The sequence below is a fragment of the Agelaius phoeniceus genome, chromosome 25, assembly GCF_051311805.1.
Source record: "Agelaius phoeniceus isolate bAgePho1 chromosome 25, bAgePho1.hap1, whole genome shotgun sequence".
Lineage (NCBI taxonomy): Eukaryota > Metazoa > Chordata > Aves > Passeriformes > Icteridae > Agelaius > Agelaius phoeniceus.
In genome coordinates, this window is record NC_135289.1 from 3,591,583 (window position 1) to 3,617,380 (window position 25,798).

General features: G+C 50.7%; 1 protein-coding gene across 4 annotated transcripts; it reads right to left on the minus strand.

Annotated features, from left to right (window-relative positions):
- Nucleotides 1-1,423: 1,423 nt before the first annotated feature.
- On the minus strand, nucleotides 1,424-22,133 carry SLC41A1 (solute carrier family 41 member 1). 4 transcript variants are annotated; one of them, XM_077190671.1, is made up of 11 exons: nucleotides 22,118-22,133; nucleotides 19,598-20,696; nucleotides 15,337-15,444; nucleotides 10,669-10,740; nucleotides 8,558-8,702; nucleotides 8,316-8,462; nucleotides 7,645-7,792; nucleotides 7,493-7,572; nucleotides 6,471-6,605; nucleotides 5,680-5,828; nucleotides 1,424-3,993 (listed from the first exon to the last, which is right to left on the minus strand). In XM_077190671.1, exons 2-11 carry the CDS (start codon nucleotides 19,931-19,933, stop codon nucleotides 3,808-3,810), a joined length of 1,506 nt encoding a protein of 501 aa, XP_077046786.1. In that variant the 5' UTR covers nucleotides 19,934-20,696; nucleotides 22,118-22,133; the 3' UTR covers nucleotides 1,424-3,807. The 4 variants fall into 4 exon arrangements, with proteins under 4 accessions (XP_077046786.1, XP_077046785.1, XP_077046787.1 ...); XM_077190670.1 differs by lacking the exon at nucleotides 22,118-22,133 and adding an exon at nucleotides 21,021-21,128; XM_077190672.1 differs by lacking the exon at nucleotides 22,118-22,133 and adding an exon at nucleotides 21,078-21,092.
- Nucleotides 22,134-25,798: the final 3,665 nt, after the last annotated feature.

The following is a 25,798-nucleotide window of genomic DNA, read 5'->3' on the forward strand; positions in this document are numbered from 1 at the left end:
CCTGCTCTGTGCAACCCAAACCCTGCTCTGTGCACCCCCAGATCTGCTCTGTGCGTCCCCAGATCTGCTCTGTGCGCCCCCAGATCTGCTCTGTGCACCCCCAAACCCTGCTCTGTGCACCCCCAAACCCTGCTCTGTGCAACCCAAACCCTGCTCTGTGCACCCCCAAACCCTGCTCTGTGCGCCCCCAGATCTGCTCTGTGCGCCCCCAGATCTGCTCTGTGCACCCCCAGATCTGCTCTGTGCACCCCAAACCCTGCTCTGTGCACCCCCAGATCTGCTATGTGCACCCCAAACCCTGCTCTGTGCGCCCCCAGATCTGCTCTGTGCACCCCCAGATCTGCTCTGTGCACCCCCAAACCCTGCTCTGTGCGCCCCCAAACCCTGCTCTGTGCCCCCCCAGATCTGCTCTGTGCACCCCCAAACCCTGCTATGTGCACCCCAAACCCTGCTCTGTGCCCCCCCAGATCTGCTCTGTGCACCCCCAAACCCTGCTATGTGCACCCCCAGATCTGCTCTGTGCGCCCCCAGATCTGCTCTGTGCACCCCCAGATCTGCTCTGTGCAACCCAAACCCTGCTCTGTGCACCCCCAGATCCTGCACATCCCCTGTGTCCCCAGCCCCCTGCACCCCCTGCTCTGTGCACCCCCAGATTTGGCCCCACACACCCCCAGTTTAGAAAATTGTTTACCCAGCATGTGAATTGTTTTAATTTAATGACCAATCACAGCCTGATTGGGCTGAGTCTGTCACAGGTTTTTATTATCCATTCTTTTCTAGCCTTCTGATGTATCCTTTCTTTAGTATAGTTTTAGTAGATAACTTCTTTTAATATAATATCATAAAACATAAAATAAATATAACAATATATTGTTATATTTATTTTATATTTTATGATATTATATTAAAAGAAGTTATATATATAAAATAAAAATATAATATATAATCAAATATAAAATAAATTAGCCTTCTGAAAACTTAAAATTAAATTCTCTCACCTTGTCCTAAAAACCTCACAACACTACAGGATTCTGCACCAAGACCCTGCTCTGGACAGCCCTGCAGGGAAACACCAATTCCTGCAACTCCAGGGGTTTTTCTGCAGCCCAGAAGGGGCAGAACCCTTATTTACCCTTTTCTATTCCCTTTTCTTCCACCAAATCAGCAGGAAAAGGGAGGGGCCACGTGGCAGCAGGGCCTGGATGCTGAACAAACACCTGAATTCCTGCTGGGAGCCCCCAGGAGCTGCCAGGACCTGCCCAAGGTCACCTGGCACTCACACTAAGCCCAGTTTGCCTCATGCCCAGCAGTTTATTTGATTTTTGTAACTCTCCTAATCAAAAGAGAGCTCAAATAAGCCTCAAAACCTGAGTGGGGCCTTCAACCTGATGGAAAAAAAAAACCAAAAAAAACCCCACCAGAGTCCAGATAAATAAATGTCATCTTTATTTAACCAAATATAATTTATCCATTAGGTCGACATCTGTCAGTTATAGGAACTATAAATAATTAAGACAGTCTTTTTTTTTCCTTTAATAAAAGAGTAAACCAGGATTTTCATCTGCAGGCAGCTGTAGAGTAGGCATGCATTGGAGTGCAACCAGTGGGAAGAGGTTTCTTTTGTTTTTGTTTGTTTTCCCATCAATATTCCTCAGTTTTAAATTAAATTCTTCCCTGACCATTCCCCAAGCACACCTTGGACCATATTTAATGTACAGACTCCCCCCCCAGCCCCACCATGAGAGGCAGATTCCTCCTCTAGGGAATTTTTTCCTGGGGGATTAAGTGGTGATGTGACACCAGAAAGGCCAGCAGAGCTTCTCTTTATATCCATAAAAGCTGAAATGTTAATGGAAGGAAATCTTGCATTTAATTCCTCAACATCAGGCAGAGAAATCAGGTGAGCAGCTGAGAATATTCCAGAAAATATTATTCCAGAAAATTATAATATTCCAGAAAATAATATTCCAAAAAAAAATATTCCAGAAAATAATATTCCAGGAAAATAATATTCCAGAAAATAATACTCCAGGAAAAATAATATTCCAGGAAAAATAATATTCCAGGATTCCCTGGGCTGAGAGCTCAGCACAGCAGGGACAGGGTTTGTTTTGTGGTTGGGTTTTTTCCCTTTGAGCACAGCTTTGGCCAAAGGAAAGCTCAGAAATGTCACCAGAGGGGAGAGAGGAGGATCAGAGCTGCTCCCACACGGGACATGGAGCACAGGAGGAGGGAAACTGAGCCTGATGCTGGATTAGCAAGGGAAAAAAAGGGGGAATCACCTCAAAAATACAAGACCTGCTCAGGAGGAGCAGCCTGGAGCCCAGCCCTGCCTCCTGCAGCAGGGAAGGGTTTGCAGAGCTCCAGGGAGGGCCTGCAGCAGCCAGGAGCTCTGGTTTGGCTCTATCTGCTCTGTGGATTTCCAGAATTCCATCCTGGCCCTGTTTTCCAACAATCCAGAACTCCTCCATCCTGAGCCTCCTTTCCAACAGCATCATCTGGAGCCAGGTCCTGCTCTGGCCTGGGACATTGAGCCTGGCCTAACTTTGGTCTTGGTTTACCCCTCTGGGTGCACTTGCTGTGGGTTTTTCCTGCCCTCCCAGCACGGCCTAAGGGGAAGAGCAGGAATTCCACAAAAAGCAGGAGGGGAAGCAGCAGAAGAGGGAACCCTGCCCTGCCAGGGCTCAGCCAGGGCCTCCCAGCTGGGCTGAGCCCCAGGAACCCCAGATTTGACACCAGGGCAGGGGGTTGGTTCCTGTTCCTGCTCCACCAGCCAGGCCCCTGTGTGTGACACTGCATCTCCAGCTGCAGAACAATCCCATGGAGCTCCTTCCCTTACAGACACCAAAATGCTCCTGCCCAGCTGGGAGCACCCCAGGCTCAGCTGGGGGAGCTGCTGGGTGGCTTTTCCTGCCTGCAAGGAGCCCCTCAGCAGCCCAAAAGGAAACCTGGGCACAAAACCCAGGAGCTGTTTGTCCATCCACCCCTCTGGGAAGGTCAGCCAGGGGAATGGAGCAGCACCAGGAGGGCTCCAGCAGGGATCCCTGGCAGGGGATGGTGATGGTGATGGGTGGGGAGAGCCCCCAGCCCCTCTGGGCCAGGCTCAGGGCAGCTGAGCTCAGCTCACCAAGGCAGGAGCAGCGTGCTGCACTCTGGGGTGGGTGGCAAAAGGGAGCCTGAAGCTGCCAGCAGAGCCCAGCCAGGAGCTGGGGGTCCCAAATGAGCTCACTCACATTCCTGGGGTGAACACAGGAGCCTTCCTCACCATCCTCCTCATCCCCCTTCACAGACACTCCCCATTTCTGGGTGTGGGCCCAGGCTGGAGCTTCAGGGAGCCAAGGCAGGTGTAGCCCATGCCCTGGGCTGTGAGGTTGTGCTTGGCTGGAAGGTGCCAGCTCAGCTGAACAGACATGAGCTCCACCTGCAGGGTTTAAAAAACGCTTATGAAGCGAAAAAAGCAGCCCTGCACCTCGAGGGATGGGGCAGGGGGGGCTCCCTGCATGACCTGACTGAGCAGGAACTTCTCTGGAACCTTGGTTCAGACACAACTGCTACGAAAATTGCACTTAGTGATTGTCTCGTTACACTTTTTGTTTGTTTGTTTGTTTGTCCTTCCCAAAACTAGGTAAGATTTTTCTTTTTTACAAACTCGGCTTGAAATATAAACCAGGTAAAATTCCCATTGAAAATAATGAGAATCCAGTATCAAAGGTGAAATCTTCCAGGGTGAGGGGTGGCAGGAGGGGGAGAAGCAAAGAAACAACAAATGGAAGGAGGAGAGCTGTGGGAAGGGAGGAGCAGGGAGGTTTAATCCCCAACGTCGGAGTCCCTGTCCCCGATGAGCCAGAGCACGTGGAAGCTGAGGGCCAGCAGCCCTGTCCCAATCAGGTCCCCCAGGGCTGTCAGGTACGGGATGGAGAAGTTGTCGGGGTCCAGGTGCCTGCCCCACATCCAGTGCACCATCCAGTCTGCGATGTAGAGCAGGATCAGCACCTGCAAGAGCCACGGCAGGGACAGCCCTGAGCCCCTGTGTGAGCCCACAGCAACTCTGCAGCCCCACGGCAGCCCTGCAGACCCCATTGCAGCCCTAAAAATCCCATGGCAGCCCTGCAGACCCCACTGCAGCCCTGCAGACCCCACGGCGGCCCTGTGACCCCACGGTGGCCCTGCAAACCCCACTGTGGCCCTGTGACCCCACGGTGGCCCTGCAAACCCCACTGCAGCTCTGCAGACCCCACTGCGGCCCTGTGACCCCACTGCGGCCCTACAAACCCCACTGCGGCCCTGTGACCCCCACTGCGGCCCTGTGACCCCCACTGCGGCCCTGTGACCCCCACTGCGGCCCTGTGACCCCCACTGCGGCCCTACAAACCCCACTGCGGCCCTACAAACCCCACTGCGGCCCTGCAGACCCTATGGCAGCCCTGTCACCCCACTGCGGCCCTGCAGACCCCACTGCGGCCCTGCAAACCCCACTGCGGCCCTACAAACCCCACTGCGGCCCTGCCTGGCCCCGGGGAGCACAACCCCATGGGCACAACCACCCCATGGGAACAACAACCCCGTGGGCCACAATTAATCCCACAACAACCACAATTAACCCCATAGGCCACAATAATTCCATGGGAACAATTAATCCCACAGGCACAATTAACCCCATGGGCACAACAACCCCACAGGCACAATTAACCCCATGGGCTACAACAACACCATGGGCACAACCACCCTATGGGCACAATTAACCCCATAAGCCACAACAAGCCCATGGCCACAATTAACCCTATGGGAACAATTAACCCTGTGGGCACAACAACCCCACAACAACCCCATGGGAACAATTAACCCCATGGGCCACAACCACCCCACAGGCACAATTAACCCCATGGGCCACAACAGCCCCGTGGCCACAACAACTCCATGGGAACAACAGCACCATGGGCACAACCACCCCATGGGCACAATTAACCCCATAAGCCACAACAACCCCATGGCCACAATTAACCCTATGGGAACAATTAACCCTGTGGGCACAACAACCCCACAACAACCCCATAGCAACAATTAACCCCATGGGCCACAACAACCCCATGGCCACAATAACTCCATGGGAACAACAACACCATGGGCACAATTAACCCCATAAGCCACAACAGCCCCATGGCCACAATTAACCCAATGGCCACAATTAACCCTATGGGAACAATTAACCCTGTGGGAACAACAACCCCACATGCCACAACAACCCCACGACAACCCCATGGGAACAATTAACCCCATGGCCACAATAAAATCTGCAGTGGGTCCTCCCAGGCCTTTGGGTCTTGTGTCCCTCACAGCCCCAGGGAATGCCAGGGCAAAGGGCAGCACGGGGCACACGTTCCCTGCCAAATTCCACATCCTCTTTTCATCACCAGGCCTTTCCAAATTGCCAGATCACCCCCCAGGACAGATTAGCACACTTTGGCTACCAAAAAGACTATAAAAAGAGACAAAAGGCAGATTTTGAAACTCCCCAGGAATGGCAGGATGGAAGAATTGTGTGCTCAGGTGCCCACGAAGGAATTCCTGAAGGATCCCTCTGCCCAGCACAGGATCTCTGGGCAGGGACAGGGACACCTGAGCAGGTGCCAGCCGTGTCCCCTGAGGCAGCCCAGCCCCACCTGAGGGCTCCCAGCTCACCTGGAGCAGCGCTGCTGTCATGTAAAAGACGATGAAGATGAGGGTGAGCGTGGTGTGTCCCCCCTGCATGGAGTGGATGGTGTAGAGGAACACCAGGTGCCCGGGCACCACCAGCAGGAAGAGCACACGGGCAGAGCGGGAGTTCACGTCTGCAAAGGGCACAGAAGGACACATTCAGACCCTGCAAGTGCCCAAGTGTCACACCCTGATTTTTTTAAGGTTTTCTAAGCCTTCTGATGTTTATGTTCTTGTAGCGAAAATAACTCATTGTGAATAATTGTAAATTATTTGTAAATTATTTATTTATTGTAAATAATTGTAAAATATATTTTATATTTTTAATATAAAATATATATTTAATATATTTTAGAAAATATAAATATATAGGTTTACATTTCCTATTTCAGGGGGGGCCTCTTGCCTTCCTGAGCAGAACCTGGCTTTTCAAACCAAGACATCCACAAATCCCCTTCCAGCTCAGGACAATAAAGAACTGTTATTCCTATTCCCACATCTTTGCCTGAGAGCCCCTTAATTTCAAATTTATAACAATTTGGAGGGAGGGGAGTTTAAAATTTCCCATTTCTTGCCTTCCTTAGCAGAACCTGTCTGCTCAAACCAAGACATCCCCAAATCCCCTTCCAGCTCAGGACACCCCACACTCCCATTTCCCCCCCAGCAGAGCCCTGGATGGGGCAGGGCAGCCCCAGCCTGACCTGAGCAGGGCTGTGCCCCCTTGGTTGTGCCCAGGGAGCCCAGCTGGCACCAAGCCCTGCCCTCCAGGGCTGTACCTGAGCTGCAGAAGGTGCTGCAGGGGCTGGGGCACTTCCGAGGGGCCGTGCCAGGGCCTTCTCCAGGCTCCCCACTCATGTGCAGGTAGGTGGAGATTCGGCTGGCCTGCACTGCCACCAGGTTGCCACCCACACCTGTGGGAGAGGTGGATTTCTGTGAGCCAGAGAGAAGTCTGAGAAGAGGAATTGTTCCAGTGTTTAGCCCTGGAAGAATTACCCACCAAGGTTGTTGGCATGGAAAGCAAGAAAGAAAGAATAGGGGGAAAGAAGGAAGGGGGGAAAAGGAAAGAAGGGGGAAAAGGAAAGGAAAGAAGGGGGAAAAGGAAAGGAAAGAAGGGGGAAAAGGAAAGGAAAGAAGGGGGAAAAGGAAAGGAAAGAAGGGGGAAAAGGAAAGGAAAGAAGGGGGGGAAAAGGAAAGGAAAGAAGGGGGGGAAAAGGAAAGGAAAGAAGGGGGGAAAAGGAAAGGAAAGAAGGGGGGGAAAAGGAAAGGAAAGAAGGGGGGGAAAAGGAAAGGAAAGAAGGGGGAAAAGGAAAGGAAAGAATGGGGGGAAAAGGAAAGGAAAGAAGGGGGGAAAATAAAAGGAAAGAAGGGGGGGAAATAAAAGGAAAGAAGGGGGGGAAAAGGAAAGGAAAGAAGGGGGGGAAAAGAAAAGGAAAGAAGGGGGGGAAAAGGAAAGGAAAGAAGGGGGGGAAAAGGAAAGGAAAGAAGGGGGGGAAAGGAAAGGAAAGAAGGGGGGGAAAGGAAAGGAAAGAAGGGGGGGAAAGGAGGCGCCCCAGAGAGGAGAATGAGTGTCCTGAAGTTCCAGACCACCCCAGTTTGCCAAGAGCAGAGGGTGACAGGGGAGCCAAACCTGTGTGTCCTAGAGGAGAATGAGTGTCCTGAAGCCCCAGACCATCCCAGTTTGCCAAGAACAAAGGGTGATAGGGTGGCACAGGGTGTGCCCCGAGAGAGAATGAGTGTCCTGAAGCCCCAGACCAGCCCAGTTTGCCAAGAGCTGCAGCCCAGGGCGGGCAGGACTCACCATTGATGACTGGGGTGAACACTGCCATGCCAGCAAAGTTGGGGTCCGACACCGTCCTGTCCAAAATGAGCCCCCCGACGCTGCAGGGGAGAGGGGCGGTCAGTGCTGGGCTCACCTGGGGGGCTCTGGGCACAGGCCAGGGCCAGGCTCACCTGCTGATGGCCATGGCAATGATGACAGGCTCCCAGCCCGAGTAGAGCACCTCCCTGGTGGCAGAATTCCTCCTGGCAATGATGATCCAGATGGGCAGCAGGGACAGGAAGAAGGCGCACACCAAGGGGTTCACGTAGGCTCTGCCCTCTGGGCAGGGGAAGAAGGAGAAAAAGAAGCAGAAAAGTCAAGGCCACGTCCCTCAGGAGCTCCAGGGACAGTTCAGGGCAGCCTGGAGTCTGCAGGATGTGGTGGTTCCTTGTCACAGCTGTAGCCTCTAAAACACCTGGATGTGTTCACCAGCAGATCTGAGGGAGATCTCTGCAATTCCAGCTCTTATCCCTGCTGCTTCCCACTCCTGGGCAGCTGCTTCCTTCAGCCCTGGATGAACCTGGCTGAGTCCCAGCCCCGTGTCCCAGGGAAGGAAGGAGGAGGAGGAAAGAGGGAGGAAGGAGGAAGGAGCTCTCCCTGAGCACCTCACCTGGAGAGGAGGAGGAGTTCCAGGCAGTGAGAGGCTCCATCCCCTCCTCTAACCTGGACTAAGCCCAACTGAGGGAGCTCCAGAGCAGGAACCCCACACACCCCGAGGCAGATTCCAGAGGAAGAGGGTGAAGAAACGAGAGGGGGACACAGCAAGGAGCAGGCAGAGCCTGAGCCTTTTGCTGCTCCTCACCCAGCTCCTTGTACAGGCCCCAGCTGATCCCTGAGAGCAGGGCCAGGGTGATGAGGTCCCCCAGGCTGGCAGCGATCGGCGTGGCCACGTTGTCAGGATTGATCCCCATCTTCTTGGAGCCAATGATCACCCCAATCATAATCATGCCTGCAACCAGAAAGAGGCAAAAAAACCCCCAAGATAAGGCCAAGGGGAGGTTAATATTTCAGGAGGAGGGGGCACAGCAGAGGGGGGACTCTCACCCAGGACTAGGGAAGCAATGAAGGCAGTGGCCACGCTGCTGGCACACAGCAGCACAGCGTGGTCCATGCTGAAGTGCCCATCTGGGATCCACCCAAACACCACGGCTGCAATCGAGGCCAGGAAACCAACCACGGTGGCCTGGACCTGGAAATGGAAAGCACAGGGTCACCAAGACACCAGGACAGTCCCACCATGGCCTGGAGCTGGAAATGGAAAGCACAGGGTCACCAAGACACCAGGACAGTCCCACCATGGACTGAACCTGGAAATGGAAAGCACAGGGTCACCAGGACACCAGGACAGTCCCACCATGGCCTGGACCTGGAAATGGAAAGCACAGGGTCACCAAGACACCAGGACAGTCCCACCATGGCCTGGAGCTGGAAATGGAAAACACAGGGTCACCAAGACACCAGGACAGTCCCACCATGGCCTGGAGCTGGAAATGGAAAGCACAGGGACACCAAGACACCAGGACAGTCCCACCATGGACTGGAGCTGGAAATGGAAAGCACAGGGTCACCAAGACACCAAAACAGTCCCAGGGAGTGGGGAGAACTTGAGCATGTCTAGAAGAGGCAACGAGGCTGGAGAGGGGCTGGGAACACACAAACCCTGTGAGGAAGCCCTGAGGGAGCTGGGGGTGCTCAGCCTGGAGCAAAGGAGACTCAGGGCTGCCCCCATCACTCTGCAGCTCCTGAAAGGTGCCTGTGCTCAGCTGGGGCTGGGCTCTGTCTGCAGGCACTGACACAACCAGAGCACACAGCCTCGAGCTGCACCAAGGGAAATACAGGCTGGAGAGCAGGGAAAAGTTTTCTCCTGAAAGAGTGATAAAGTGTGGGAAATGAATTTGTAGAGAATTAGGCATTTACAGCATGGTGTGGCAAAAGCTGATAGGCCAAGAAACACTTGTGATGTGTTGTAATTAGGAAATAGTTAACTTCTGATTGTGATGGTGTGAATTATAACGTCTGTGTTGTCTCACCCTTCACATGAGACTGAAAATGGAATAAAAGTTTTTAAGATGCCTCTGAGTTGCCCCATCTCTGGGTCAGAAAAGAGCATAATCTGACAATAAAGTTCTGGAATGTTCGGCCCGGGGAGGTGGTGGAGTCCCTTAACAAAGCCTGGATGTGGCTCTGGGTGCCAGGGCTCAGCTGAGGGGTTGGGGCTGGGTTGGACTCCATGATCTTTGAGGTCTCTCCCAGCCCAGTGATTCTGTGTGTAGGAAACCTTGCCCAGCTGTGGCTGCCTCATCCCTGGAAGTGCCCATGGCCAGGTTAGAGCAGCCTGGGAGAGTGGGAGGTGTCACTGCCCATGGGAAATGGATGAGCTTGTTGGAGTTCTGGATGCTGAGAATTTTAAACTTTCTGTGCTAACAGACTCTGACCCCCTGAGGCTGTGGAGAAGGCTTCCAAAATTGATTAACAGCACTGGGATTATGGGTGTGTTCTTGGTTAAAAGTGTGTAATGTTACAGGGTGGAAAACTTAAGAGTTTGGGGTTTTAGAATACAGGAACAAATATGAAGCAAGATGGAGGTTCTAGGTTGTTCTTCTTTACCTTTTTCTTCCTTCTTCATGGGTTTGGGTGGTATTTTGTAATTGGACAGAAAAGTCCACACTGAGGGCTTTGAGGGATCAGTTATTTGGTTAAAAGTGAAAATAATTTAGGTGTTATTTCTTAATTGGATAGTTTAGCCTTAAAAGACCTTGGAACAAAAGATAGTTGGCCATTTTGTGCCTTGTTAATGAGACTGCAGGACTCAGGCTGTGAGACTGTAACACTGATAAGAAACCACAAACACCTGAGTGTGAACATGAACTATCAGCTCAAGTGCCTTCAATCCTGACCCCAACAGAGGCAGCAAAGGAAGCTGAAACCTGGCATGAACTTTAAGGTCCCTTCCAACCCAAACCACTCCATGATTTTATTCCATGATTCCAGGAGGGAAACCCCACCCAGGGGGATCAGAATCCAGCATGGCAACACCCAGCCCAGCCTGCAGGGCCACCATCAGACACCAACAGCAAATCCCAGGCACTGAAACCTCCCACACCTGCCAAACTGGGCTTGTCCCAGCTGGGAATATTCCCCTTCCCTCTGCTTACCTGTATCAGAGCCATGTTCCCTGTGATCATCTTCCAGAGCTCTTTGTGTGAATCCATTTGGCCAATGTTAGCCTGTAAGAGGAAAATCAGACACCATTGCAGCCTGGCAGCCCTTCACACCTGCCAACAGCCAAATCCTGCCTGCCAGGAGCAGGAGGGGACTCAAACCCTCAGGAGAACAATTCAGCAGAAAAGGGAGTGCAAAGGGGAATCAACACCAACCAAAAATCCTAAAATTTTGGTGTCACCAACCAAAAGTCCAAAATTTTTGGTGTCACCAACCAAAAGTCCAAAATTTTTGGTGTCACCAACCAAAAGTCCGATGGGAATGCTGCAAAATCAACAAGATCTCTCTGTGCCCCTTGTGTGGTGGTGTTCACTGGGGTCCCAGGATGAGGGAGGAGATGAGAATCTTGACTCCATGTTTCAGAAGGCTGATTTATTCTCTTATGATAATATATATTCAATTATGAGGGAGGGTCCCAGGATGAGGGAGGAGAATCTTGACTCCATGTTTCAGAAGGCTGATTTACTATTTTATGATAATATATATTCAATTATGATATATATATTCTATTAAGAGGAGAGGAAAGGAAAGGGAAAAGGGGAAAAGAATGATAATAAAATCTTGTGACTGACCAGAGAGTCTGAGCCAGCTGGGCTGTGATTGGCCATTAATTAAAAACAACCCCATGAGCCCAATCCCAGCTGCCCCTGTTGCATCCCACAGCAACAGATAATTATTGTTTGCATTTCCTCTCTGAGGCCTCTCAAGAGAAAAGACCCTAAGGAAAGGATTTTCCATAAAATATATCCATGACACCCCTGCAGCCACAAACTGCATTGCCCAGGGCCCTCACTCTGCTGGGCCTGGCTGGGTCAGGCTGCCCCAGGTCAGCAGCAAAGCCAGGGAAAGCTGCTGGGAAGAGCTGAGCAAACAAGGCTGGGGACACATGGGGACACAGAGAGGAGCAGGGAGAGGCTGAGCAGGATGACCAGGATTAAAGAATAACCCAGTAAATGTCACTGGGGGGGACACCAAGCAGGAGCAGGAGGTGGAAATGCTTCAATTCCTGCTGTAGGATCCAAAATAAGGCAGAGGAATCGCTGCAGGGTGTGAGATCTGCTCCTCCCTGCCACCTCCAGGGGCTTTATGGGAACAATGGGTAAATTTATACCCAATTGGGTACATTTATACCCAATTTGCATCATTAGAAGCTGATGAACTCAGGAAACAAGGGAGAGGCTCCAACACTGCAGTGGGAAATGCATTTTGAATTTTGAAGGAGTTAGAGAAGGGACCTCTGAGTTTTTTCGATGATGGGATTTATTTTTCTTATTTTTTACACAGACAGGAAGGGTGAGTTCAGCTCACATCTCCACTGCATGGCTCAGAAGGTCTCAGGACCCTTAGTTACAAGACTTTTTAAGGGTTTATTGACCAATAAAACACTGCCAACAAGGGTATTTATGGTTTTGACCCAATCTTTACATATTTCATCTTATGGACTCGTGCTGCAGTGTGAGCTTTCTTAGCCAATCATGCTATGACACAAAAACCTACAGCACTGCATCCCAAACTTCTTCAAACTTGTGCACAACAGCAGCAATTTCCTCCTCTCAGGTGGAAAATAAAACAAGAAATCTGTAAACTGATTAATTTGATTAATTAATTGATTGATTAACCCCCTGCTCTCCTTGCTGGATGTGCTTTACTGAGATGCTCCCATCTCTGGGGCAAATTCTGGGCAGGGAGGAGGAAGGAATGGGGGAAAGCCAACAAAAAGCTGAGTGGAGCAGCACAGCCAGCACAGGAATTTGAGCTCCATAAGAAGCCTGACCTTAAAATTCCAGCCCCATGGCAATTCGAATGGGATTAGCATAACCTCCCTTAATCCTTTAACTAATGGGGGAGTTTTGCCTCTTAATTGTGAAAGGAATTTCTGAGGTGCCTTAAGGCAGCACTAATTAGGAACCCAAAGCCTGAGAAAGGACTCCAGGCTGTGGAGAGAGCTTGGGATTGTGTTAGTGCCCAGACAAAGGAAGGAATGATAAATCTGACTGTATGTTCTCAGAAGGCGAATTTATTATTTTAATATACTATATTATATTAAAGTATATTTAATATACTATACTATATTATATTAAAGAAATTCTATTAATATACTATATTATATTATTTTAATATACTATATTATATTAAATTAATATATTATAATATACTATATTATATTGTATATTATATTATATTATATTATAAAACTATACTAAAGAATACAAAAAGGATATTTACAGAAGGTTAAAAATATAAAAATAAAAAACTTGTGACTCTCTTTCCAGAATCTGACACAGCTTGGCCCTGATTGTTTAATTAGTTTAATGTGAATTATTTTGACTCTTTGGCCAATCTCCAAACACATTCTAAAGCAGCAAAACACAGAAAAAATGATGAAACAATTATTGCTTTCCTTTTTCTCTGAAGCTTCTTAGCTTCTTAGAAGAAAAATCTTAAAGAGATTTTTTGGACACTTGTATTGTATTTGTGGGGAACCCAGATGAAGAAAGGAATGATAAATCTGACTCTGTGTTTTCAGAAGGCTAATTTATTATTTTAATATATTATATTATATTAAAGAATACTATACTAAACTATCCTAAAGAACACAAAAAAGATATTTACAGAAGGTTAAAAATATAAAAATAAAAACTTGTGACTCTCTTTCCAGAGTCCGACACAGCTTGGCCAAAGAGTCAAAACAATTCACATTAAAGTAATTAAACAATCACCTGTTAGATAAACAATCTCCAAACACATTCTAAAGCAGCAAAACACAGAAAAAAACCCATGAAATAATTGTTTTCCTTTTTCTCTGAAGCTTCTCAGCTTCTTAGAAGAAAAATCTTAAAAGAGATTTTTTGGAAAATATGAATGTAACACTTGTATTTGTGGGGTGCCCAGATGAAGAAAGGAATGATAAATCTGACTCTGTGTTTTCAGAAGGCTAATTTATTATTTTAATATATTATATTATATTAAAGACTACTATACTAAACTATCCTAAAGAATACAAAAAAGATATTTACAGAAGGTTAAAAATATAAAAATAAAAACTTGTGACTCTCTTTCCAGAGTCCGACACAGCTTGGCCAAAGAGTCAAAACAATTCACATAAACCCCATTAAACAATCACCTGTTAGATAAACAATCTCCAAACACATTCTAAAGCAGCAAAACACAGAAAAAACCCATGAAATAATTGTTTTCCTTTTTCTCTGAAGCTTCCCAGCTCCTTAGAAGAAAAATCCTAAACAAGGAGATTTTTTTGGAAAATTTGTTGGGACCCACGGCAGGGAGCTGTGGGCAGGGAGGAGCTCCCTACACCCACCTGGGAGCAGAGGTGCTCCTGTGCCAGCAGGCATGGGGAGGCTCCTGGATGCTCCTGCAGCTTCAATTCCATGATTTGGGGAGCACAGGAGGGAAGGCAGAGGCCAAAGCCTCTGGGGACAGGAGGAAGCAGCAGGACAGGGCAGGAGCCTGTGCTGGTGTCCCCAGGGCTGGTGGGGCCAAGTTCTGCACTCCTGACTGGCCACAGGCTGGGTCCTGGGCCAAAGCTGCTCCAGGAGGGGACACACAAGGGCCAAGCACCCCCTGAGCAGCAGGGAGAGCGTCCCTGGAGCCAGGACAGCAAAGAGCCAAGGATGCCAACAGTGGAGAGGGAGACAAACAAAGGGAATTGTTGGTTTGATTGTTTCAGAGGGAAGGGTTGAACAAAGCTCAGCCTCTGTCCCTGGAGGAGAGGAGACCCAGAGAGAGCCCTGTGCAGCTCTGCTGTGCCTTCTCCTGCAGCAAGGACAGCCCCAGAGGAAGGGGATGAGCCCAGCAGAATTTGGGTTATGGGATTTGTCTCCTTTGCCTCACACCAAAAATTGTCACAACTGGGTATTGGCCACTCCTTGGCTGGCACTGGCACATTGACCAAACAGGTCACAAAGGCTTTGTCTGGGCTACAATTGGTTAAAAACATGACGTTGGAGCCTGTTGATTTGGCTATGGCAACCTAAACATTCATTTTTGGTTGATCTACAGGCACATCTGCGTGGCAGAAGGAAGCAAATAAAACTAACAAGTGCTAACAGATCACTGGATTCACCCCTACATTTGGTTAAACCCTGTACTTGATTCAATTCCATGTTTGATTCAATTCCATGTTTGATTCAATTCCATATGTGATTCAATTCCATATGTGATTCAATTCCATATGTGATTCAATTCCATATGTGATTCAATTCCATATGTGATTCAATTCCATATGTGATTCATCTCCATGGCCAGAGCCAGTTCCAGCAGGACAAAAGCCCAGCTGTGACCTCCATCCCTGGCCACTCTCCCTGCCAGCTCCCCTGTGCTCCCCAGCTGTCCCCTCCTGCCCTGGGGACATTGCTGTGCCCAGTTCCTGCTGGGACAGCTGGATCCCAGCCCCAGCACAGCACCTGAGCTGGCAGCAAAGCTCCAGCACCATTAACCCTTCACATCCCATCAGCCAGCAGGGTGTAAACACCTTCCCAGCACAGCTGGACCCCGGGCTCTGGGGGAAATTTGGGAATTTTACCCTCCCACACACACACAGAGCAGGTGTCCCTGTGCCTCCCCAGCTCCTGGGCACTCACAGCTGTGGACAGGCGGGATGCCAGGGTCATCTCCAGGTTCCCCTTCAGCCCCAGCAGAGCAGGAACCAAGATGAACACCTCAGTGACCTGTTTGAAGACGTCCCAGTGCTGCAAGGTTAAAGCACATTCAGTAAAACCAGGAAATGTCACCAAAGCACATTCAATAAAACCAGGAAATGTCACTAAAGCACATTCAATAAAACCAGCCAATCTCACATTAAAGCACGTTCAATAAAACCAGGAAATGTCACCAAAGCACATCCAATAAATCCAGCCAATCTCACCAAAGCACATTCAATAAAACCAGGAAATCTCTGACCAAAGCACATTCCATAAAATCAGTACATCTCACCAAAGCACATTCAAGCAAATCTTACCCAAGCACATTCAATAAAACCAGCAAAGGACATTCAACAAAATCAGCAAATCTCACCAAAGCAATTCAATAAAGCCAGGAAATCTCAAATTAAAGCACACTCAATAAAACCAGCACATCTCACCCAAGCACACTCATTAAAACCAGGAAATCTCACCAAAGGACATTTAATAAAACCAGCCAATCTCACCAAAACCAACAAATCTCACCAAAGCACATTCAGTGAAACCAGCACATCTCTGGCCAAAGCACATTCAATAAAATTCAGCCAATCTCATCCAAGCACACTCAATAAAACCAGCACATCTCACCAAAACACACTCAATAAAACCAGCAAATCTCTGACAAAAGCACTTTCAATAAAACCAGGAAATGCCACCAAAGCACATTCAATAAAACCAGCCAATCTCACATTAAAGCACGTTCAATAAAACCAGGAAATCTCACCAAACACATTCAATAAAACCAGCCAATCTCACCAAAGCACACTCAATAAAACCAGCCAATCTCACCAAAACCAGGAAATGTCACCAAAGCACACTCAATCAAACCAGGAAATGTCAGCAAAGCACTCTCAATAAAATCAGCAAATCTCACCCAAGCACACTCAATAAATCCAGCCCATCTCACCAAACACATCAATAAATCCAGCCCATCTCAGCAAACACATCAATAAATCCAGCCCATCTCCCTGTGGCTGGTGCCAGCCTTGGCTCTGTGCTCAGTGCCACCCCTCCCTGTCCCCTCTGGCCCTGAGCACCCCCAGTGCCCCTCCTGCTGCCACACTGGGGATTTCCCACTGTGACATTTGCAGCAGTGAGCCCAGCCCTGCCAGGCTGACAAAACAGCCCTGAGCCAGCAACTTCCACTGAAAATCCCCCAGAGAGTCCCCAGGGACAAAATGTTTACACACCCAGAGGCCAAAACAGGGAAACATGGACAGGCTTTGCCCAATACTTGCAGTTTTTGGCAGATTTGAGTGCTGGAGTTTGGTCAGTCTCAGCTGAAAGCCTTTGCTGTGTCTTGCAAATATATATCTATAAACTTTATATATAAATATATATGTATATATATATATATATACACAAAATGATATACATTATAGAATTATATATATATTATAATAATAAAATAATGACATCTATTATAATAATAAAATAATGTATTAATATAATAATTATATAGTATAATATAATTTTATAAATATAAAAATTTGCATGTGAAATTTTATATATATCATATAACTATATACATAAAGAATTATATATATCTTATATTAATAACACAATAATATAATAATCATACAGTAAAATAAAATTTTATAAATATATAAAATTTTATATATAAATATATATTTTATATATATTATATTTATAATATAATAATAGACATTATATAATTATATATTATATATAATTATATAATATAATAACTATATAGTCAAATAATATAATATATATATTTGCAAGACACAGCAAAGACTCATAGCCTTTATTATATAATAATGAAATAATGAAATATAACAACAACAACAACAACAACAACAATAATAATAATAGTCCTTCAGGATCTGCCCAGGATCCCATGCAGCTCTGGAGGGGTGAGCTGGACCTGGGTGGTTCTGGAAAAATCATCCATCCTCCTTCCCAGCCATGGGAATTTAATCCCAAGGCTAAAGGGAGTTGGAGCTGCTGGCAGCACAGGCTGAGCTGCTGTGGGAATTCCACAGGAATTACAAAGTTTTACTCCTAAAGGCCACAGGAATCAGAACACAGGGCTGAGCCAGACTCTCCCAGCCCCTTCTATTGTAGCTCTCAAATTTCTGTTTTTCCTTCAAATCCTGATTTTCTAAAAGGGCATCCTGAAGGTGAACTTCATAAAGGAATAATTTAGTTGTGTAATTGATTGAATTGCAAATAACTGCTGACAAAAATTGTCCAGAACACTGTGAAAGTGCTGAAGGCTTCAGTGTAGTTTAGAGCATGAAAGATGAGAAGTGACATTATGAACACCATGTGTCAACACTGACCACAAGGGCAGTGCCTGCTCCAGGAAAAACTTTAGCTTGGGCTCAAATCACTTTGGGGAACTTCCAGAAGAGCCAGGCAAGGACCTTGTGAAGGGAAAACACGCTTGAAACTTTATTTTTTTCAGAAAACGATTCCAGTAAAGCTGTCCTGGATTAATTTCCCCTGTCCAGCCTTTCCTGTTTGCAGTCACTTCCCAGCCGTCCCAGCAGGTCCCACCAGGAGGGGATGAGCAGAGCTCAAAGGCACGCAGGGAAGCTGCTGCTGTGGGCAGGGCAGCCCTGAGGAGCGGCTGCCTGAGCGCCCACAGATCCCAAAAAAACCCCTCTGACTTCCTGGCACAGGGGCTGACACCGGAGCCTCCCGCTGCCCACACCGCCAGGCCTTGTTTACCCAGCCCAGCAGCTCCAAGCTGAGCCGATTTTGGCTGCCCACAGCTCCCAAATGGCCGCGTCCCCACCCCAGAGCCCAGGGCTGTGCCCCAGGGAAGGGAGGCTCTGCCCCAGGAGAAGCTGATCTGATGCCAGGCACGCCTGGGGGACGCGCTGGGAGCAGCTCCGTCTGCAAAGGCAGCGTTCCCACATGGAAACACGGCCAGGCTGGCACATTCCCACAGGGAACACCTCAGTTTGCATCCAGGGGGAGCTGCCAGCTCCCTGCTGGCCTTTCCTAAAAGTCACCAGCGCAGCCTTTCCAGGGGGAACTCTCCTGTCATCCCTGGGTGCCTCCAGGGCACAAGGAATGGTGCAGGAAGCTCTGGAATGAGCCTGGCACACACGGAGGGAAACATTTCCCTGGCTGGCACAGCCTGGGCCAGCACCTGAGTGGGAAAAGGACGAGAGGAGCCAGTCCCAGGGCTGGGGTGTCCCCAGGCAGCAGCAGGGAAGGGATTTGTCTCCAGCTGCGATGCACAGGCTGCACCTTCTCCTCTGAGTGCCCTCTCCCTCCTTCATTCCTCACTTCTCTTCCACCTCCTTAAATTACCTGAGCTGAATTTACAAAGCCAGGGTTGGCACAAGGAGCTGGAGGGCTCCCCCATCTCCCCCTCCCCACCCAGCACACCAGGGATAAACTGTTTTCCCCCCTCCCTGTTGCTGAAGCAGCCCTGGCATTCCTTTATTGCAGCCTTGGCATTCCTTGGCGATTCCTTTATTATTCCTTTATCCCACCCAGCCCTGCAGAGTGCCAGAGGAGCACCAGCCCTACCTGCACCATCCCAGCCCTACCTGCACCATGTCCAGCCCCACTCCAGCCCTACTTACACCATCCCAGCCCTACCTGCACCACCCCAGCCCTATCTGCACCATGTCCAGCCCTACCTGCACCATGTCCAGCCCCACCCCAGCCCTACCTGCACCATCCCAGCCCCACCTGCACCACCCCAGCCCTACCTGCACCATGTCCAGCACCACCCCAGCCCTACCTGCACCATCCCAGCCCCACCTGCACCACCCCAGCCCTACCTGCACCATGTCCAGCACCACCCCAGCCCTACCTGCACCATGTCCAGCCCCACCCCAGCCCTACCTGCACCACCCCAGCCCTACCTGCACCATGTCCAGCACCACCCCAGCCCTATTTGCACCATCCCAGCCCTACCTGCACCACCCCAGCCCTACCTGCACCATGTCCAGCCCCACCCCAGCCCTACCTGCACCATCCCAGCCCCACCTGCACCACCCCAGCCCTACCTGCACCATGTCCAGCCCTACCTGCACCATGTCCAGCCCCATCCCAGCCCCACCTGCACCATCCCAGCCCCATCCCAGCCCCACCTGCACCATCCCAGCCCTATCCCAGCCCTACTTGCACCATGTCCAGCCCCACCCCAGCCCCACCTGCACCATCCCAGCCCTACCTGCACGATGTCCAGCACCATCCCAGCAGCCACCGTGCCAAATCCAGCCAGCAGGAAGGGGAACAGCACCTGCAGCCCGATGGAAAACGAGATCTCCTTCAGGGGCGAGGGGGGCTCAGGCCCCCGCTCCGTGCTGGTGTCATCGCTCTCGTTGCTCTGGCTGCCGTTTTCCAGCAGAGCATCCTCCTCCCTCACCCCTTTGGCGTTGGCACGGGACTCCAGCACCACCAGGTCCACGGCGGTGCCCTCGGGCCGCAGGAAATGCTCGGGCCCCGCGGGCTGCCCGCAGTCCCCGTTGGCCTGGGGGGGATCCTTGTGCTCCAGCGTGGATGTCATGCTGCAGGACACGCTCTCCTGACCCTTGGCTCGCTGGGCCTACAGCCAGCAGCTGCTCCAGGAGGGATCTTCTGCCAGCAGCTTATCCACACGGCCTTGCCAGCATCCAGGAGGGAGCTGTGCCAGCCCTGCTCGCCCGCCCGGGAGTGCGGAGCCTGCTCCTGCGGCAGAGATCCCCATCAAGCAGGGACACGGAGCACAGGGGACACGGCAGGAGCTGGGAATGGTTCAGTTCCCCCTGGCTCTGCTCCTCCCCAGCGCTCTGTGCTGCTGCAGCCGCCGAGGCACGATCCGAGCTCTCCTCCCGAGATGTGCGATGCCTTAGTGCATCTCCTCCCAGCTTTTCTCCAGCAGATGTGACGGGGCAGAGGGAAAAACAGAAGAAGTAAAGGATGTAGAAGCTTAAAGGAACACCGAAGGAGAGGATTGGCTTTTAGACATGATCCCGCTCAGGCTCTTCTTGCTGCCAGGGCTTTGCCAGCGGCACCGTCGCTCTGCAGGATTCCCCTTTGAAGGCTCCTGCGGGTTTCTGCCACAACAGCCAGCGATTCCAGCAGGCTCCGAGTGTCACTGCCGCCCTCCTCCTCCTCCTCCCGCAGCAGGATTCCTCCCCCAGCAGCACGAGGCCAGCACAGTTCCTGTTACTCGCACCAACAGCAGCTCCCAGCGAGGGTTACTCACGGAGCTGGCCCGGCTGCAGGGTGGGGGCCGGCATTGGGGCAGCCTGGCACACAACGCGCTTTTCCGAGAGCTCGCCCGTCACCTGAAACACACGGGAGGAAAGCCGATATTCCGGGGGGTCCCGTGGCAGCCGCTCCATCCGTTTCCTCCAACCTTCGCCGTACCCCCACCTCTCCCCCGGCTGCGCTCCCGCTTCCCCGGGCACCCTCAGCGGCTGAGCCGGGGGCACCGGGACCCCGGGAGGGACCCGCAGGGCGATCCCCCGGGGCGGCCGGGGCTCCTCCCGCCTCCCGCAGCGCCCCGCGAGCCGCCAGCTCCGGAGCGGATCCCCGCGGGGATGCGGAACGGGGCTGCCGCCCGGCCGGTCCCCACGGTACCGCCGCCCGTGTCCCCGCGGTGCCGGTACCGTGTCCCCGCGGTGCCGGTACCGCCCGGTGCCGCTCGCTCCGCTCCCGCTGCGCACCCGCGGCTCCTCCGCCGCCCCGCGCTCTGCCCCGCCGGGCCCCGCCCCGCGCCGCCCTGACATCACCGCCGGCCAATGGCGGCCGCGCCCGCCCCGCCGCGCCGCGCTCCCATTGGTCCGACCCGCGTGGCGTCACGTCTGGCCCCGCCCCCGGTGAAAAGCGCGTCCCCTGTGCGGATAGGCCACGCCCCTTTGGCGGCGCGGGGGCGGGGCCTGTGGGTCACGTCTGGCTGAGCCCGCACCGGGCGGGAGCGGTCAATCTGTCTGTCCATCCCTCCGTCTGTCCGTCCTGCCGTCCTTCCATCCGCTGTGCCGTCCATTCTTCCATCCATTCTTCTGTCTGTCCGTCTGTCCGTCCATCCATCCATCCATCCATCCATCCATCCATCCATCCATCCATCCATCCATTCATCCATCCTGCTGTCTGTCCATCCATCTGTCCATCCCTCCCTCCATCCACGGATCCACGGATCCAGGGATCCATCCATCCATCCATCCATCCATCCATCCATCCATCCATCCATCCATCCATCCATCCATCCATCCATCCCTCTATCCAGGGATCCATCCATCCATCATCCATCCTGCTGTCTGTCCATCCATCTGTCCATCCCTCCATCCATCCATGGATCCATGGATCGATCCATCCCTCCATCCATCATCCATCCATCCATCCATCCATCCCTCCATCCATGGATCCATCATCCATCCATCCATCCATCCATCCATCCATCCATCCATCCATCCATCTATCCATCCATCCATCATCCATCTATCCTGCTGTCCGTCCATCCATCCATCCATCATCCATCCATCCATCCATCCATCCATCCATCCATCCATCCATCCTGCTGTCTGTCCATCCATCTATCTGTCCATCCCTCCATCCATCCATCCATCATCCATGGATCCATCCATCCATCCATCCATCCATCATCCATCCATCCATCCATCCATCCCTCCATCCATCATCCATGGATCCATCCATCCATCATCCATCCATCCATGGATCCATCCCCCCATGGTTTCCCTGCTCTCACCTGTGCCCTCTGTGGATCCCTCTTTGGGGAAGCCTCGTTGTGCCCCTCTGGGGACAGGGAGCTCACAGGTGCCAGAGGTGCCCGGCGGTGCCACCCCAGGGCTGCTTCCAGGGAAACACAGCTGGGTCCAGGCCAAGGAGCACCAAGATGCTCAATCCCCTGGGTTCCAGGCCTCTGCCAGGCTGAGGCAGCTCTGAACAGAAGCTCAGCAATATTGTCACGTACTCTGCCTCTATTCTGCCAAACTGTCCCACAACAAATAAATAAAGAGCATAAAAACTCCTGCTACAGAGGTCAGGTCCTTGTTGCTCTGTAGAGTTCTGTGTTCCTGAATGAACCAGCTCTGATTCATGCTTTCCTTTTATTTCCCCTTTTTTTTTTTTTTTTTTTCTTGTCATGAGTGGAAATTTTGAGCCGTTGTTTTTCCTTCCTGCCTTTCCTTTCCTCCCAGGAAACAGGCAGCAGCGAGTTATTGCTCAGGGTGATGATGTGAGCCCAGCTCCAGGCCTTGGAGACACAATCTGGGCCAATGAGGGTGCCTGGGACACTGGAAATGTGGGGGGGAAGGGGAGGGCACATTCCCACATGGATCCAGGGACTCAGCCTGCCTGGAGCTGCTGACTTCACTCATTCCTCAAGGAAACAGCAGCAGTGCTGGGCAGGGATTTATTGTGACCCAAAGCTCTGCTGCTCCAGTTCTGTCTGCTTCCATCAAAAACTGGGCACAGTGAGGTGTTCTCCTGGAGGATTTGGTGCTTTTGGAGAAGAGGATGAGAGGACCCTGTGGAGCAGAAAGCACAGAGAAAGCAGCACTGAAAAGGGACTTTTTATATGGCAGAGAGTGGCAGGAGAAGGGGAATGGATTCCCACTGGCAGAGGGCAGGATAGATGGGATTTGGGAAGGAATTCCTCCCTGGGAGGTGCCCAGAGCAGCTGGGGCTGCCCCTGGATCCCTGGCAGTGCCCAAGGCCAGGCTGGGCAGGGCTTGGAGCAGCCTGGGATGGAGGAAGATGTCCCTGCCCATGGCAGGGGTAGAATGGAAAGGGGTCTAGAAAAACTCCTTCCCTAGAAAGGAAGGAGTGTGAAGTCCCTTCCGACCCAAACCATCCAGGGATTCTGGGATTTCAGGGATGAGGAGCCTTTGGGGTCATTTCACTCATTCTCAGCAGCAAAGAAACCTCATGGAAAACTTGAGACATTTCAAGACACAACTCCAGCCACAGCCAACTGCCATGCCCAGCTGGGACTGCAGCTCCAAACCCTTCCTCCATCCTCCTTTGTCCAAACAAACCTGGCTGCAAGGCTCTGCTTCCACCTTCATCTTTCCTTCCTGACTCAGAAAATCCATCCCTCCCCCGGGATGGAGCCTCAATTCTTCCCTCACCTCCCCAAAAACAACGTGCACCCAAATGTGACCTCACTGCTCCCCAGCTGCAGGCTCAGGAAGTGGAAGTGTGGGGACAAAAGCTGCCTGAGACAAGAAAACAGAAATAGATAAAACCTCCCCCAGCGAGGCTGAGATCAAAAAAAGCAGAGGATGAAAGGGCAGGAAATTGGGTTTCCAATTGCAGGGAGCAGGTAGCAAAGGCAACAAAAAACGTTTGGAAAGGAAGGAGTTGAGCACTGAGCTGAGCTGGATCCTGGAATGTCTCCTGGAATGTGGTGCCCGTGTGTTTTACAGCAGCCACGTGATTCTGGCCCTGCTGAACTGCCCAGCTCTGGGCCAGCACTCAGGAATGGCCTCAGGGATTCACAGGAGAATCCAGCAGGATAAAAGGGTTTGGCCAAAATCACTTTAAAAGTCCTGATAGAGAAGTGTCAGTGCCTTGGGAGGTGCCTTTGCTCCCTGTCCTGGCTTCACCACAGCCTCAATGGAGCCCCAGCTGCTCCTCAGCAAGGATCCTGAGGGAACTTGTCCCTGCAGGACACAAAACAACACGAGAGCACACACTGCTGCTCTCAAGGTGAAGGAAAGGGAAGTTTATTTTCTGACTCCAACAGTTATAATTTTCTAAAAGTGACAGTGGATTGGAGGGTGACAGTGCCACCTCTCCAATGACACTGGGCAAACCAACAGTTTATTACATTTTTCTTCTTCTATAAAAGAACACAAAACAATCAGTTATTTACAGAAGGGGTGTGAGAAAGTTTGTTACAAGAATGTCAACATCAGAAGGATTAGAAAATCTTAGAAAATCAGTGTGACAGGAACTGGGTTCTTAATTCCTTCCAAACAAGAACCTCAGCAGGAAAACAAACCTGAGCAGGTTATGGAGCAGGACCTGCCCCTTCAGATGTCACTGCAGGGCACAAGCAGCTCACAAGGGCAGGGAACCACGTCAGCAGCTGGCCCTGAGCTGGGGCAGAAATGCAGCTCCAGGATTCCTGTTTTGCCAGCCTGGAAGCAAACAACCCCATCTCCATCCTTTTTTCCAAGGTCCCAGCTGTGCTCCTGGGTGCCCCACGTGCTGGGGCTGCTGTGACAAACACGGGGCAGCCCCTGGCAGGTCCCTCCCTGGTGGCCACATGAGAGCACCTGGGCCTGGCTTTCCTGTGCTCCACAAGGTCGGCGGATCCGGTGGGGCAGCAGGGACAGGGACACCTGCCAGGGGCCACTGGGGATGTGCCTCACATGGCAGCTGTGTTCCACTAATGGGCTGGGAGGAAATGCTTTTATGGCCAGAATTAGGCTGAAGAAAACACTGATACCACAAACTGGCCAGGCCAGAGACTGATAATAAAAAAATACACAATAATCTCTGAATTCCCCCCTATTTTCTGCTCCATGAAGACACTCTCACTTCTCAAAATCCCAAAGAGGAGTTTGGATGAACATGTTTACATACAACAAGGCAGTCCTGCAGTACCAACATTTAGAAATCCAAGTGGGAGGAGATCAGATCCAGAATATCTGAGCCAGGCCTCTCCATGGGATAATAAAAAAATAAAATTAAAAAAAAAATACACAATAATCTCTGAATTCCCCCCTATTTCCTGCTCCATGAAGACACTCTCACTTCCCAAAATCCCAAAGAGGATTTTGGATGAACATGTTTACATACAACAAGGCAGTCCTGCAGTACCAACATTTAGAAATCCAAGTGGGAGGAGATCAGATCCAGAATATCTGAGCCAGGCCTCTCCATGGGATAATAAAAAAATAAAATTAAAAAATACACAATAATCTCTTAATTCCCTCCTATTTCCTGCTCCATGAAGACACTCTCACTTCCCAAAATCCCAAAGAGGATTTTGGATGAACATGTTTACATACAACAAGGCAGTCCTGCAGTACCAACATTTAGAAATCCAAGTGGGAGGAGATCAGATTCACAATATCTGAGCCAGGCCTCTCCATGGGATAATAAAAAAATAAAAAAATTTTAAAAATACACAATAATCTCTGAATTCCCCCCTATTTCCATGAAGACACTCTCACTTCTCAAAATCCCAAAGAGGATTTTGGATGAACATGTTTATATACCACAAGGCAGTCCTGCAGTACCAACATTTAGAAATCCAAGTGGGAGGAGATCAGATCCAGAATATCTGAGCCAGGCCTCTCCATGGGATAATAAAAAATTTTTAAAAAATTAAAAAAAAAATACACAATAATCTCTGAATTCCCCCCTATTTCCATGAAGACACTCTCACTTCCCAAAATCCCAAAAAGGATTTTGG